Source organism: Gasterosteus aculeatus, chromosome 18, assembly GCF_964276395.1.
Source record: "Gasterosteus aculeatus chromosome 18, fGasAcu3.hap1.1, whole genome shotgun sequence".
NCBI classification, from domain to species: Eukaryota; Metazoa; Chordata; class Actinopteri; order Perciformes; family Gasterosteidae; genus Gasterosteus; species Gasterosteus aculeatus.
In genome coordinates, this window is record NC_135706.1 from 11,363,176 (window position 1) to 11,374,981 (window position 11,806).

Genomic DNA, 11,806 nt, shown 5'->3' on the forward strand with positions numbered 1-11,806 from the left:
AAATGAACCCCCCCCTCCACCCCCCCGGCCCGGCCCGTCTGCCTCTGCGGTAATGGTAATGACTGCGCGGTCCCACAGAGGCTACTCAACTGTCTTATAAGGATCTACAGGCTCACTGACAGGAACAAATCTTGCTAGCCGGCTCATGATGGTTGATAAAAGTCAGTTTCTTCGACCCCCCCCCCGTCCCTGCTTGAATTCAGTGGTGTTTTGTGTCATGGCCGCAGGGTGGTCACCTTGTGGCCGCCGGAGGATTTATCGCTTGTTTTTATGGTGCCGCAAGAGCACCCATATAACCGGGTCGCGCTCGTCACACGCGATTGGCCGCGCTTCTTTGGCGAAGGTTCACGTTACAGTTTATCGATGGATTTACCACTTTTGCTTGACTTTGAGGCGGATCGCCACAAAGGTCCTGATATCTAAATTCTGAGAAGTTTCCAAACACTGCGACGACAGTCACTTTCTCCTGTACTGTAAATGGTACAATGAAACTAGAGGCAAGCGCGAAAACCATACGGGGGGGAAAGCGTGGCCCCGGCTTCAGCTGTGACTTGATGTAGCTGCTGTTCTGAGGGGACCCCGACCCCAATAAAACACGCCCATTGTACAGTTGCTTCCTTGTTTCCTCTGTGTCCCTTTCTCGCTCCCATATTTTTTTTTTTCCTCCAAAAAGGAACCATTGACATTGGGTGTCAAATAGAGGCGGGGTGGGAGGGGAGGGCAGGGGAGGGAGGGCAGCGGGTGGGGGTCTGAACAGAGGAACGGCAGGGGTGTAGGGTGTCTCGAAGCCCAGTGAGAACAGCTGAGAGGTGTGATTTCACAGGCTGGCTCCCCCCCCTGTCAGGGCCCTGATTGGGCCGGACAGGAGGCGCAGGAGAGGCCCGCGGCTTCTAAAGGACACCAACAGGTGGGAGGCCGCTTCGGAGGGGGGCGCTCCTTGGCGGGATAGAAAAGGCAGATCTGCAAGGCCTGTTGTGGGCACAATCCGCCGGGCCTGACGCGGAGCAGGGCGGTCGATGGCAGGATAGCCGGGGCGAAGACAGCAGAGGGGCAGGAGGAAGTGTGTGTGTGTTTGTGTGTGTGTGTGTGTGTGGGTGGGGGGGCGGTTCTCAGGGAGCACAGGGAGAGTCTGAGATGAGCTTTGAAGGTTGTAGAAGGCAGCAGAATAAAGTTGGTCTGAGAAGTTGGTCATCTCTGTGTGATTAACAAACTTTTACCTTTTGACCAAGGACTTTCTGTAGGTACGCTTTCTTCTGTATTTCAAAGGTAAAAGGTTAATGTTTGACAACAAATGGGCATTACGGGTTGCGTTTCGCTCAAAAGTCCTTCTCGATTCACACGCCGCGGACCTTCTTTCCTCTAGTTTCCTTGATTTGCAGCAACGTGTGAGTAAAATCAGGCGGCAAAACCAGTTGCCAGATGTTTGCTGTGAGTTTTACGGCCTGACGCCTCTGCCAGGTGAGGGGAAGCCGAGGCGTAAGAAGTAGGAAATTCTCATCGCAGTCTAATCAAAGAAGAGCCAGTCTTTCCAAAGGCCATTTGGTTTGGAGCTGGTTGGTGGTTAGTGCAGTGTAGGATAAGCTCGTTGAACCCCGATGTGGCCTCAAGATGCTCAGCACAGAAAACACAGCCGAAATCAGTTAAGGTGAGTACAAAACATCTTCCATGCCTTTCAAATATGATTCATTATTAACGTGGATTTGTTACTGTTTCTGTTTTTAAATGTGACATCACCCCACAGTTGTTGGGCTCAACATGACTTGGCACGGCCTGTTTGGGAAATAGTTCAGATTGTGACCTTTCAGAATCTGCCTCGCCATCCAGAGTTATTTATCGAGGGCGTTTAGCATCATTACATTGGCACCACCCATTACATAGCTGCACGGACTGGTCCTCAAGTATTAATACTTTTTGACAGGGACAAACAGACGATTACTTTCGGTATCAGACTTTTTGCCTCTTAAGTTTTTGCTTCTGTTAGACGATAACAGTTCAGACAAATAAATCTCAAATAAGTCACACCGGTAATCAAACCGAGCTCGCGCAGAGGACGGTGTCGCCATCGGCTCCGTCCTTCCCGCTCGCTCCCGTCACAGTTAACCATTCTTAAGCCGGTTGTTCCTGCTGCTCTGCACTTGTGAACTATGAAAGGGTGCTTTGTGTCCAGCGAGCCCTGAATCCAGTTGTTGCCCCTCGCGAGGACATGCTTCCTTATATCCCCATATCAATACACCACTTATGGAATGTAAGGAAGTGTGTGGTCTCAAGGGGTCTTCACCGCCGACCAAACTGCTGGAGAAGAGACACCCTGATGCTGTTTTTTTTTTTACACAAAGTCTATTTTCAAAATGGAATGACAGGTGAATAAAAGGTGCAGCTTTGTGATGGGTGGGTGGGGGTGGGGGGTGATGTCAGGGTTTACGAGCATGTGTGGTGACAGGGCGACAGGTGAAAGGCCTGTTCCCTCTCCTTCAGCTCGGACACATGCGCGGTTAGTGTTACCCTCGATGATCGGGTCTCGGGGAGAATTCCTGCCCTTCCCCAGCGGCTGACAGTCAGGGAGGATTGACGGACCACAGCTGTCACCCATTATAGCAACCGCAGGACCCTCGGAAAAAAAAGGGAAGAGGGGAGGGAGGGCGGAGACGTGGAGCTGTCACCGAGGGTGAAGAGGTTCGGGGCCCCCGCAAGGCTGGATCGGGAAGGAAACAGGGCAAGACACCGCGATGATTTCCCCCCCCTTGTCTCTGTGTTTCACCAGGTAAGCCCCGAAGAGGAGGACACGGCCCCACGGGCCCGATGGCTCTCACAGACGGCCTCCACTTTTTTTTTATTTTCGTCTCCTTCTCCTCCCCTCCTTTCCTTCTTTTTTTTTTTTTCCTACGTCCTTTACTCTCCACAACACGCCTTGCCGTGGCTGGTCAAACGGAACCAAGTCAGGTGTTTCTGTGAGGTTTGGTCCCCTTCAACCAGCTACTGCGCCGTGAATTCAGTCAGCGTGGAATCAAAGACACAGTGGCGCTGCGGTGCATGCTGCATACTTTAGAGGTGGTGGTCTACTGACAATGGTAGATGGTGTTCTTCGGTTATTTGATGTTTTGTTTCCTGTATGGCAAATGAATGAATAAAGTTTGATTTAATGATTGTCAAATACAGATTGAGTCGGTTTCCTTTGTATCATTTTAAACTGGATGTGTGTTGAGTGTTTTTCTGGGTTGTGGGCACCGGTATAAAATGTGTAAACTTCCTCCAAATATCTACAAAGTCTGATGAAATAATTTCTCTTTGCACTACCTGAAAGTCAGTTATGCAGAATACACGACACGTTTCAGCCCCAAATACCTCCACCAGAATTTAAACGTGACCCATTTAAAAAGAAATTAGACTCGTAAGGGCGAATGTAATAATTCTATTCTGACTTTATATGCTACATTCAGAACAGTTTATTCTCTTAATCTTTGTCACAGACAAGCAATCAAACCAAAGAAAATAATAGCTTGTCTAAAGACGTCATATAGCTTACGCAGTATATGAAGCTTTTTTCAGAAAAAGGTCTATACATAAAAAAATTGTGTCTTGATTCTCCTATAACAAAAGTGTTATCCTGTTTCATTTCTTTCTTTAAAGTCAAATGACATATTAGTTCAGAGTGTGACAAATGCACCGAGAGTCTGTAACTGATGATTCAGAAGAACAGGGAAATATAAATTCATTATGATTCAAAGGCCGTACTTGACCTTATAAAAGAAACTCACGCTATACAGACTGATGAATGAATAAAGGTATGTGTTGTTCAAAAAGTCTATCAAGATATTGATGAATAAACAAAAAGCAACTGTAAAAAGGCGGTGAGCTGAAGCTTTTTACCAAAGATGCTGTTGTTTGAGGTGTAACACACAACTAACAGCCAATTTGCAACAAAATAATAAGATAATTATAACCGTTCTCGAATGAAACCATTTAATTTGACGGATAAAACGCTTCGGGTCGTTTGAGCCGCTGCAGCGCTCCGTTTGGCCGCTAGGGGGCGATGCAGGTCTCGCGTCGCTCTACTTTCCGCAGCAGAGGAAGTCGAGCAGCGCCGTAAACATGGCTGAAAGTGGAGTGACAGGTGAGTTCGGCGGTGTGTCACGGCTGCACTTCGTTGCGGTTCACGGGTATTTTTGGGATAACTTAGCGGCGGGCGCAGCGGCGAAAAGCGCCCCGCACTCGTAGACCCGCGGTTTGTGGTCTTTATGGTTTGGCTTGTAGCAAAGTTGAATGCCCCCCCCCCCCACCACCATGCTAACGCTGCTAACGTTAGCATTGCATTGTCGGTGTTATTGCATCATTTTCCAGACTGTTTATTTTAAAACGAACTAAAAGACTTAAGTTGTCGCCATCGCACGAACAGGCCCGTGTTTGTTTTATTGAGGATGATGCAAACCTCGCAGGTTTAAAGGCTGAGCTGTTGTACCCAGATAACAGCATCACCAGACCTTAAAAAACACATTGATGCATCAATTCAACCGTCCATTGTTTTTTTTACAGATGGGCTTTGCAATACAGATGACATCGAACGCTCAAAGGTCAGTACGTTTCTCCCAGTAAGGTAGCCTTTTTTGTTGTTGTTGTCGTCTTAATTGTAATGTCTTCTCTGGACGTGTTTGCCTCCACAGACTGAAGGCAAAGAGCTGACTAAAGAGGAGAAGCAGCGGCTGAGGAAAGAGAAGAAGCAGCAGAAGAAAAACAAAGAGAAAAACGACGAAAAGACTTCCCATGAAGGCGAGAAGAAGAAGAAGAAGAAGAAGAAAGAAGAGCAGCCCGCCGGTTCAGCTTCCCAGCCTCCAGCGCAGCCCTCGCCGAAAGGTGCATATTGTTCCCTCGGGCGCCGATGGTTGTTGTGGTTGCATGCGTGGAAACGTGTCACGCTTGTGTTGTGCGTGTCGTTCGGCCCTTGGACGCCTGACCTGACCCCGCTGTGACCTCCTTCAGCAGTGCCCGCTCCCGCTCCTCCTCCTGCGGCGGCAGCGGTTCCTGTGCCGGCCTCGGAAGCTCCTGCCCCGGCAGACAAGCCGGCTAAGAGCAAAGCGGACCTGAAAGCTGAGAGGAGAGCTCGGCAGGAGGCTGAGAGGGCCTCCAAGGGCAAGAAGGGAGACGTGGGGCAGCCGGCCCCCACGGGGAAGCTTAAAGCCCCGCCTAGCGAGCTGCAGCCAGGTACTGTGGTAGCCGGTGGTGACAATCACAACAATGGGGCGTATGCTGCAGAGAAAGTCACACTTTGTTGTTGTTTTTATCTGTTCCCAGTGGTGAAGAGGCTCCCAGAACATGTCCAAGTGGACAACCCGGAGGTTGTAAAGAAACTGGCAAAGAAATTGGAAAGACAACAGGTTAGCTGCTTCATGTGTCGTCTCTAAAAAAAAAAAACCTTTGAATCTCGACAGCATCCTTTGGATGATTCAGCACAGCTCGCCTGGACTTAATCGGCGTACGCTGCCAGAACACCCTTTTGTGTTCAACCTCAAGCACAGAACTTACTTCTAAATTCACCATAAATGTGTTGAAAAGAAAAATAAGGAGAGAGACACTAAAGGAATTAAGACATGCTGGTAACTCTTGTCAATGTCATTGAAAAAAACAACAACATTCGTTTGGAGTCGACAGCAGTACAATGTGTTTCAATAACTATACAATGTGCTCGAGCAGCATATTTCTCTGAGACATACGAGCTTCACCTTGTAAGTTATTATTCCTACCACTAACTAACTGCTGAATCCTGTTCATTCTGGATTACTTGCCACCTCCTGTGGTTTGAGGGACACACACTTTTTGAATTTCAATCTTGTCTTTTGTTTTTAAAAAGTGGTTGAACCACTGTTTGGTCATTTGCCATGAAACTAGCTTTTCATTACCAGTTCTCTATTGTTAGGATACGTACAGCAAGGAGCTGAGAACGACACCAAAGTCCTTAAACGTGTTGAATTGCCGTGTGTGCGCGCAGCCTCACAAGGCCATGAGTTATAACTGCATGTGATCATGCCGAACATTTCTTTCAGACACCAGGGTGCAATGCTGCTGAAAATGTCAAGGTCTGACCTTCTTGCATATAGATGTGTGCCATTTGACATTCGTCTAGTTTTGTTCGCTGACCTGTACTTGTTATTGTTCTCCACCCCCACAAAGTCACCGTTTGGGTTGAGTGTGTCTGTCCCAGGTCTGTGGTTCACTCCATAGCGCTCGTGTTTGTATTTGGATCAAATATATTCACAATATAAATCCTACAATATACAAAGTAGGTTTCCTATGTGGCCAAAGTTAATGGTGAAAAAAGTCTCTCAAAAATGTTATGTGAGAGTAGCCTTTGATTAGGAACTTTGTATCTGCCTAACTGTTGATTTACGTCTACACTTACTTTGACTTGTGTTAACGTCATGGTTCCGCTTTTGACCACTGAACTGCTGGGGAGGCTGATGGCGTCGTCTTTATTTCAGATCCCTCTCCGGTCGGACTACGGCTACAAAGTCAGCCTGTTTTCTCATCTGCACCAGTACAGTCGCAAAGCCCCTCTAACGCAGCAGCTCGGGTAAGCTGGCGACGCGCCATGCAGTAAACAAGGGTGTGTGGTGCTGCCGGGGAAGGGTTCCTTATGTAGTGCCAACAGCTGGTGTCCTTATTTCTTATTACCCAAGAATATCTGAAATCGACTGTTTTGTTCTGTCTTGATTGCAGCATCCCCTCCACAGTGATTCATCCTGCTATCGTTCGCCTGGGCCTCCAGTATTCACAGGGCATCGTGGCCGGATCCAACGCTCGCTCGGTCGCCCTGCTGCACGCCTTCCAACAGGTACAAACTTGGCCTGACTGCAGCACCGGGGGGGGGGGAGAACACAGTTCCATTTGTTTGGACGCCATTTGTAACCAAGTGTTACGAAAAATGCACCCGCAGGCGCCGCCTCGTCGCATTCATGTTGGGTTGAAACGTGCCATTTTTGTTGTGGCTTGATATTTACAGTAAACAAACTAAAGCAGCCCCCCCATCTCCCTCACTCCTCCACTTCAGGTAATAAGAGACTATACTACGCCTCCAAATGAGGAGCTATCGAGAGACTTGGTCAACAAGCTGAAGCCTTATATCAGGTAACTTGTTTCAGTTTTACTAAATATTCATCACAATTTGAATACGTTCTTCTAAAGTGTCACTTAATGATATGTATTTTTTTTTTAACATAACATTTTTGCACGTCTTATTTTTCTTGCAGTTTTTTGAATCAGTGTCGCCCTCTGTCAGCCAGCATGGGTAACGCCATCAAATACATCAAGAAAGAGATCTCCAATATTCCTAGTCAATGCAAAGAAGAAGAGGTTCCTGCCACAATTCTCTTTTCTTCACACAATTCAACCAGAGAACACAAACCTAATGTGTTGTCTGATCCATATATTTCAATATACTTACTGATATGCAATTCTAGTCTCTTCCCCCTTCATGATTTCTCCTTCTCTGTCTAGGCAAAGATAAAACTGCTGAACTGTATCGAGCGCTACATCAACGAGAAGATCGTCCTTGCTGCTAAAGCCATTGCCAAGTACTCCATAGAAAAGATCAGCGATGGAGACGTCATCCTAGTTTATGGATGGTAAGCCTCTTAAAGCTGACGTGCAAAGAAGAACCGTTTTGTTTACATGTCACAAATGTGTTTGTGGGTTTTGGTTTCAGCTGTAGAATCTGCACAGTTCCCCCCCAACTGTTCATTCAATGTCACCATTTCTACTTCCATCAGCTCGTCGCTGGTCAACCACATCTTGTGCGAGGCCTTCGAGAAGAAGAGGAAGTTCCGTGTGATCGTGGTGGACAGCAGGCCGCGACTGGAGGGCCGCGAGGCCCTGAGGCGCCTTGTCCAGAAAGGCATCAGCTGCACCTACGTCCTTATCTCGGCTGTCTCCTACATTCTTCCAGAGGTACGTGTACACGTTGGAGCCTGAGTAGACAACGATGGGGTTTTATATTTCTGCCAAAAATGACTCCTTATCTCTTAATAATGCTTTGATCTTCGACCTCCAAAAAAGGTGTCGAAGGTGTTCCTTGGTGCTCACGCTCTGCTGGCCAACGGTTACGTCATGTCCCGGGTGGGGACGTCACAGATAGCTCTGGTGGCCAAAGCCTTTAACGTGCCTGTGCTGGTCTGTTGTGAGACCTACAAGTTTTGTGAGAGGGTGCAGACGGATTCCTTTGTGTCCAATGAACTAGGTAAAGGAAAAACCCGTCAGTGGTTTGTTCAATAAATATTTCCCTTCATGTACCATGCGTGTTTATGTGATGTTCCTTCCCAAACATTTGTGAGCTCACTTTCTTCCGTGCTTTCCAGATGACCCCGATGACCTCATTGTGACCCGTAAAGGGAAGACCCAGCTGGAGCACTGGCAGAAGGTGCCCTCACTCGGCCTGCTCAACCTGGTGTACGACGTGACGCCGCCCGACTTCGTGGACTTGGTCATCACCGATCTGGGGATGATCCCGTGCACCTCGGTCCCCGTAGTGCTGCGGGTCAAAAACGTGGACCAGTGAACGCCCTCCTGCTCACATCAATCCGAGCTCAGGGTCCGTTTGGATGCTTGCACACAACACAAAATTTCGTGCTTTGAGCATGCAATAAATATCTATCTGAAATGGCTAAGGCTTTTTTTAAAGACAGACTCCACGTGTGTTTTTATGGGGTTGGATAATCAGAGATGTTCCTTTGGGGTGAGGACGTTCTCTTATTCTAATATTTGGGTAATAACCTTTGATGGAACATTGAATTGCCTGTACGATGGCTTGACATGGAGGTCCGTCTATGTTCAAAGTCAACACAATGTGCTCGCATGCTTCAAATTGCTACACATTTGAATCTTTGAACACAAGAAAGAAATCCCCATTTCATGCACAGCTACACACGGCTGCCTTGATACCATTAATGGTATCAATACATTTCCAGAAACCAGTCCATAAAAGATGGTCGAATGGATGTCCATAATTCCATGGTAATAACTCAAGACAAGCAATATATTCATTGTTTAATATTTTATTAGAACCCTGCATGGAAAAGTGAAACACTTTTTTTTTAATCCGTGAAAACAAACATTTTAAAGACCTTTTAAAGGCAATGTCTCACTTTTTGAATAAAACTTCATACATAAAATCTTAAATTTGATGGTTCAATTCTAGTGAGTGAACCTGACTTGGTTTTTGCTCTGATGGAAGCACATGTCCAACATTAAGTAAACAATGTTCTGAACTCTACAGATGTCCTCATGTGCTTCAGGACACGTAGCTCCACCGTGTAAACGCACCCACTGTGCATGTTTGGCACCATTGACACCGAGCAAATCCTCAGAAATGTCATACACACAACCACTTTACAAACATCTTGAGTCAGTTAACTACATTTAAAAATTGAATTATAATGGTAACAGTGATATTGTTGCCAAAAAAAATTTAAAAAAAATTTAAAACAACAGCAACTACTGTTGAGATTAATTATCTCTAAAATTGCACTGATGACGCAGTTAAAAAAAAACAGTTTTTAAAATGTACCGAGTTAAAATAAAGTCAAATTAATGATAGAAGTCTGGCGTCACCTCAGACTTCAAGTCAGTATTTTCCCTTTCAGTGTTTAAATAAAAAATGAAGCTGCAGTCTGGCCTCACAGTGGCTTGACCTTACGTCTCTGCGTGACCCACAGCAGCAAAGACGCCGCCACCGTAACCGCCCCGAGAGGCCCAAACACCAGGAGCCCGGGGAACTCCCCCTATTGCCGCAGAGAAGACAAGAGCGACTTTAAATGAGAAAAAAAAACAATAACTTTGTAATAAAATATTGCATGAATGATAGAAAACAACAACTGACCCTTCGAAGACACTTGTACCCGTGGAAGTCGTCCGCACAGCTGCACTCAAAGAAGCTGGGGCCGTAGGGGGCGCAGAGGGAGTTCTCGGGGCAGTTAATGGCTGTGGATTGTTACTATTATTAATTATGAGCTGAACGGTTGTTAAGTATTACCAGCAGCCTACTGCGGTTTGAGATCCCCTGTGTGACCGGGGAGGAGCCACACAGGGAATCCGATGGGAACTTACACAGCTGTCCGGTCTGGTTGCACCAATTTATCTGGCCCTCGCAAAGGCGATTTCCCCCCTTGACCTCCACCTTCGCCCAAGAAGTGTTGCCCCCTGGACAGTGAACGTGTTCTGGCAAAATGCTACGAACACACAGAAATGGACTTTGAAAAGAAATGTTGCTCAATGCTCGAGAGCAGCTGTCATCGTTCAGTTCTTTTAAGCAGAATACTTACATGAAATCTAACTCAATAAGGCCTTGAAATGCTGCGTCGCTGATGTTGACGATGGGATTGAGGGAGAGGTCTCTGAAAAGAAAACGTTTTTAAAAGTTAAAAATGGTTCAATGAGGGTGTACTGACTATTATGTAAAAATATATGAAAACTATACAAACATCATCATTATTGCTCTTGAAGTTCCGAGGAGACCCTCCACGTGAGTTAGTGAACAGTTGGACAGATCCAACCTGATACCAAAGGAAGGAAGGAAACTTATTATTATTTATTTATTTATTTATGAAGATTTTAAACAGTTACAGCGGCACAGTGGATATAATTGGGCATTACACTGGGACAATGACTACATCACAAGCACTGGCAGCCCATATATTCTAATTATCAGGGATGAAAAAATACAAAAAGTACACCTAGTACATTTACTTGTTTAGGCTGGTAACTTATGTACTTATTCATTCATACACCAATGTGTTGTATAGCTATGGCCCCATTTTGCTCACACAATCCATTTATCGAGATTGACGCAAGTGTAACCTCAGTGTCCGATAGGAAGTGAAGGCAACGTCAAAGTCCTACCCGGTGATGCGTTCAGGGTCGCTTGTGTTGTCGCGTCTCAAGCAGCAGCGCCCTTCTATCCGACCAGCGGATGAGGAGCAAAACTGTCCCACTGCGCTGCCATTCAGGACTGCGCCGCTGCAGAGCTCACATACCTAAGATCACGCACCATTACGAGGGAGAAAGAGTGGTTGTAAACAACCGTACCTCCAGTCGTCCCCTCGCTGACACCTGACGCCAACATTAGCTTTTTCTAGTAAAGATGACAGCTGTTAGATTACCAAAGAAAAGTCTTACCTGCAGGTCTTTCGGTTGATAACTTGCACAGAAACATAACTTCACGATCAAAACAAGCACTGCGGGTTTAAGCTGGTTGCATCCAGCTTTCATTTTCATCGACTGAAGTCATGTGACTGAACTGTACCGGACATGTGACAGGAAGCTGCTCTACAAGTCTAACTTATATTTGCGCTGCATTTACGCATACTCTCAACCTAAAGTGAATACATAGTATCTGATTATGCGATAATAAGTATCTACTTATATAAGTATATATAATAAGTATTTCTGCTACAGAATACAATAATTCTAAATAACCATTTTAGCGGCGAATCACTAAGCGCAATTCAATGTTCTAATGCAACCAGCGGGTTATTTGGTAAAAACCTCCAGTTCATTCGAAAGAAAGATCTCACGAATCCTCATGCACTCATGACACGTTGGTAGTTTTTAATATTACAGTCCCATTTCATTGCGGTTCTAGGACTCCTGACAAAATCTACACCCATTTTCTAACAGTAGGCTAATGATTTCCGACTACGCTTTTGCTGTCACTTTGGCTTGCACCAAATATGTGTACAACTTAAATTAATGGATCTTACAAGAATGAAAATACGGGGAAAAATAAACCCTGATAACAAATACCCGTTGTTACATTTTATTAAAA

The 11,806-nt window shown here is 46.0% G+C and overlaps 2 protein-coding genes and 1 long non-coding RNA gene across 6 annotated transcripts; 2 read left to right on the forward strand and 1 right to left on the reverse strand.

The window, feature by feature from the left end:
• The first annotated feature begins 973 nt into the window (after positions 1-973).
• On the forward strand, positions 974-3,155 carry LOC120808127 (uncharacterized). Its single transcript, XR_005709918.2, has 2 exons — positions 974-1,645; positions 2,762-3,155. It is a non-coding gene; the product is annotated as an uncharacterized LOC120808127 (long non-coding RNA).
• A 235-nt stretch (positions 3,156-3,390) lies between these two features.
• Positions 3,391-8,664, forward strand: eif2b4 (eukaryotic translation initiation factor 2B, subunit 4 delta). 4 transcript variants are annotated; one of them, XM_040160764.2, is made up of 14 exons: positions 3,391-4,111; positions 4,531-4,568; positions 4,659-4,848; positions 4,975-5,196; positions 5,287-5,369; positions 6,036-6,068; positions 6,471-6,562; positions 6,709-6,823; positions 7,040-7,116; positions 7,239-7,341; positions 7,486-7,613; positions 7,758-7,935; positions 8,044-8,224; positions 8,343-8,664. In XM_040160764.2, exons 1-14 carry the CDS (start codon positions 4,090-4,092, stop codon positions 8,540-8,542), a joined length of 1,662 nt encoding a protein of 553 aa, XP_040016698.2. In that variant the 5' UTR covers positions 3,391-4,089; the 3' UTR covers positions 8,543-8,664. The 4 variants fall into 4 exon arrangements, with proteins under 4 accessions (XP_040016698.2, XP_040016699.2, XP_040016700.2 ...); XM_040160765.2 differs by having other exon boundaries at positions 4,978-5,196; XM_040160766.2 differs by lacking the exon at positions 6,036-6,068.
• A 358-nt stretch (positions 8,665-9,022) lies between these two features.
• On the reverse strand, positions 9,023-11,715 carry atraid (all-trans retinoic acid-induced differentiation factor). The gene is made up of 7 exons (XM_040160770.2): positions 11,158-11,715; positions 10,882-11,015; positions 10,464-10,535; positions 10,305-10,376; positions 10,090-10,211; positions 9,863-9,963; positions 9,023-9,764 (listed from the first exon to the last, which is right to left on the reverse strand). The coding sequence occupies exons 1-7, from the start codon at positions 11,254-11,256 to the stop codon at positions 9,660-9,662; spliced, it is 705 nt and encodes a 234-aa protein (XP_040016704.2). The 5' UTR covers positions 11,257-11,715; the 3' UTR covers positions 9,023-9,659.
• Positions 11,716-11,806: the final 91 nt, after the last annotated feature.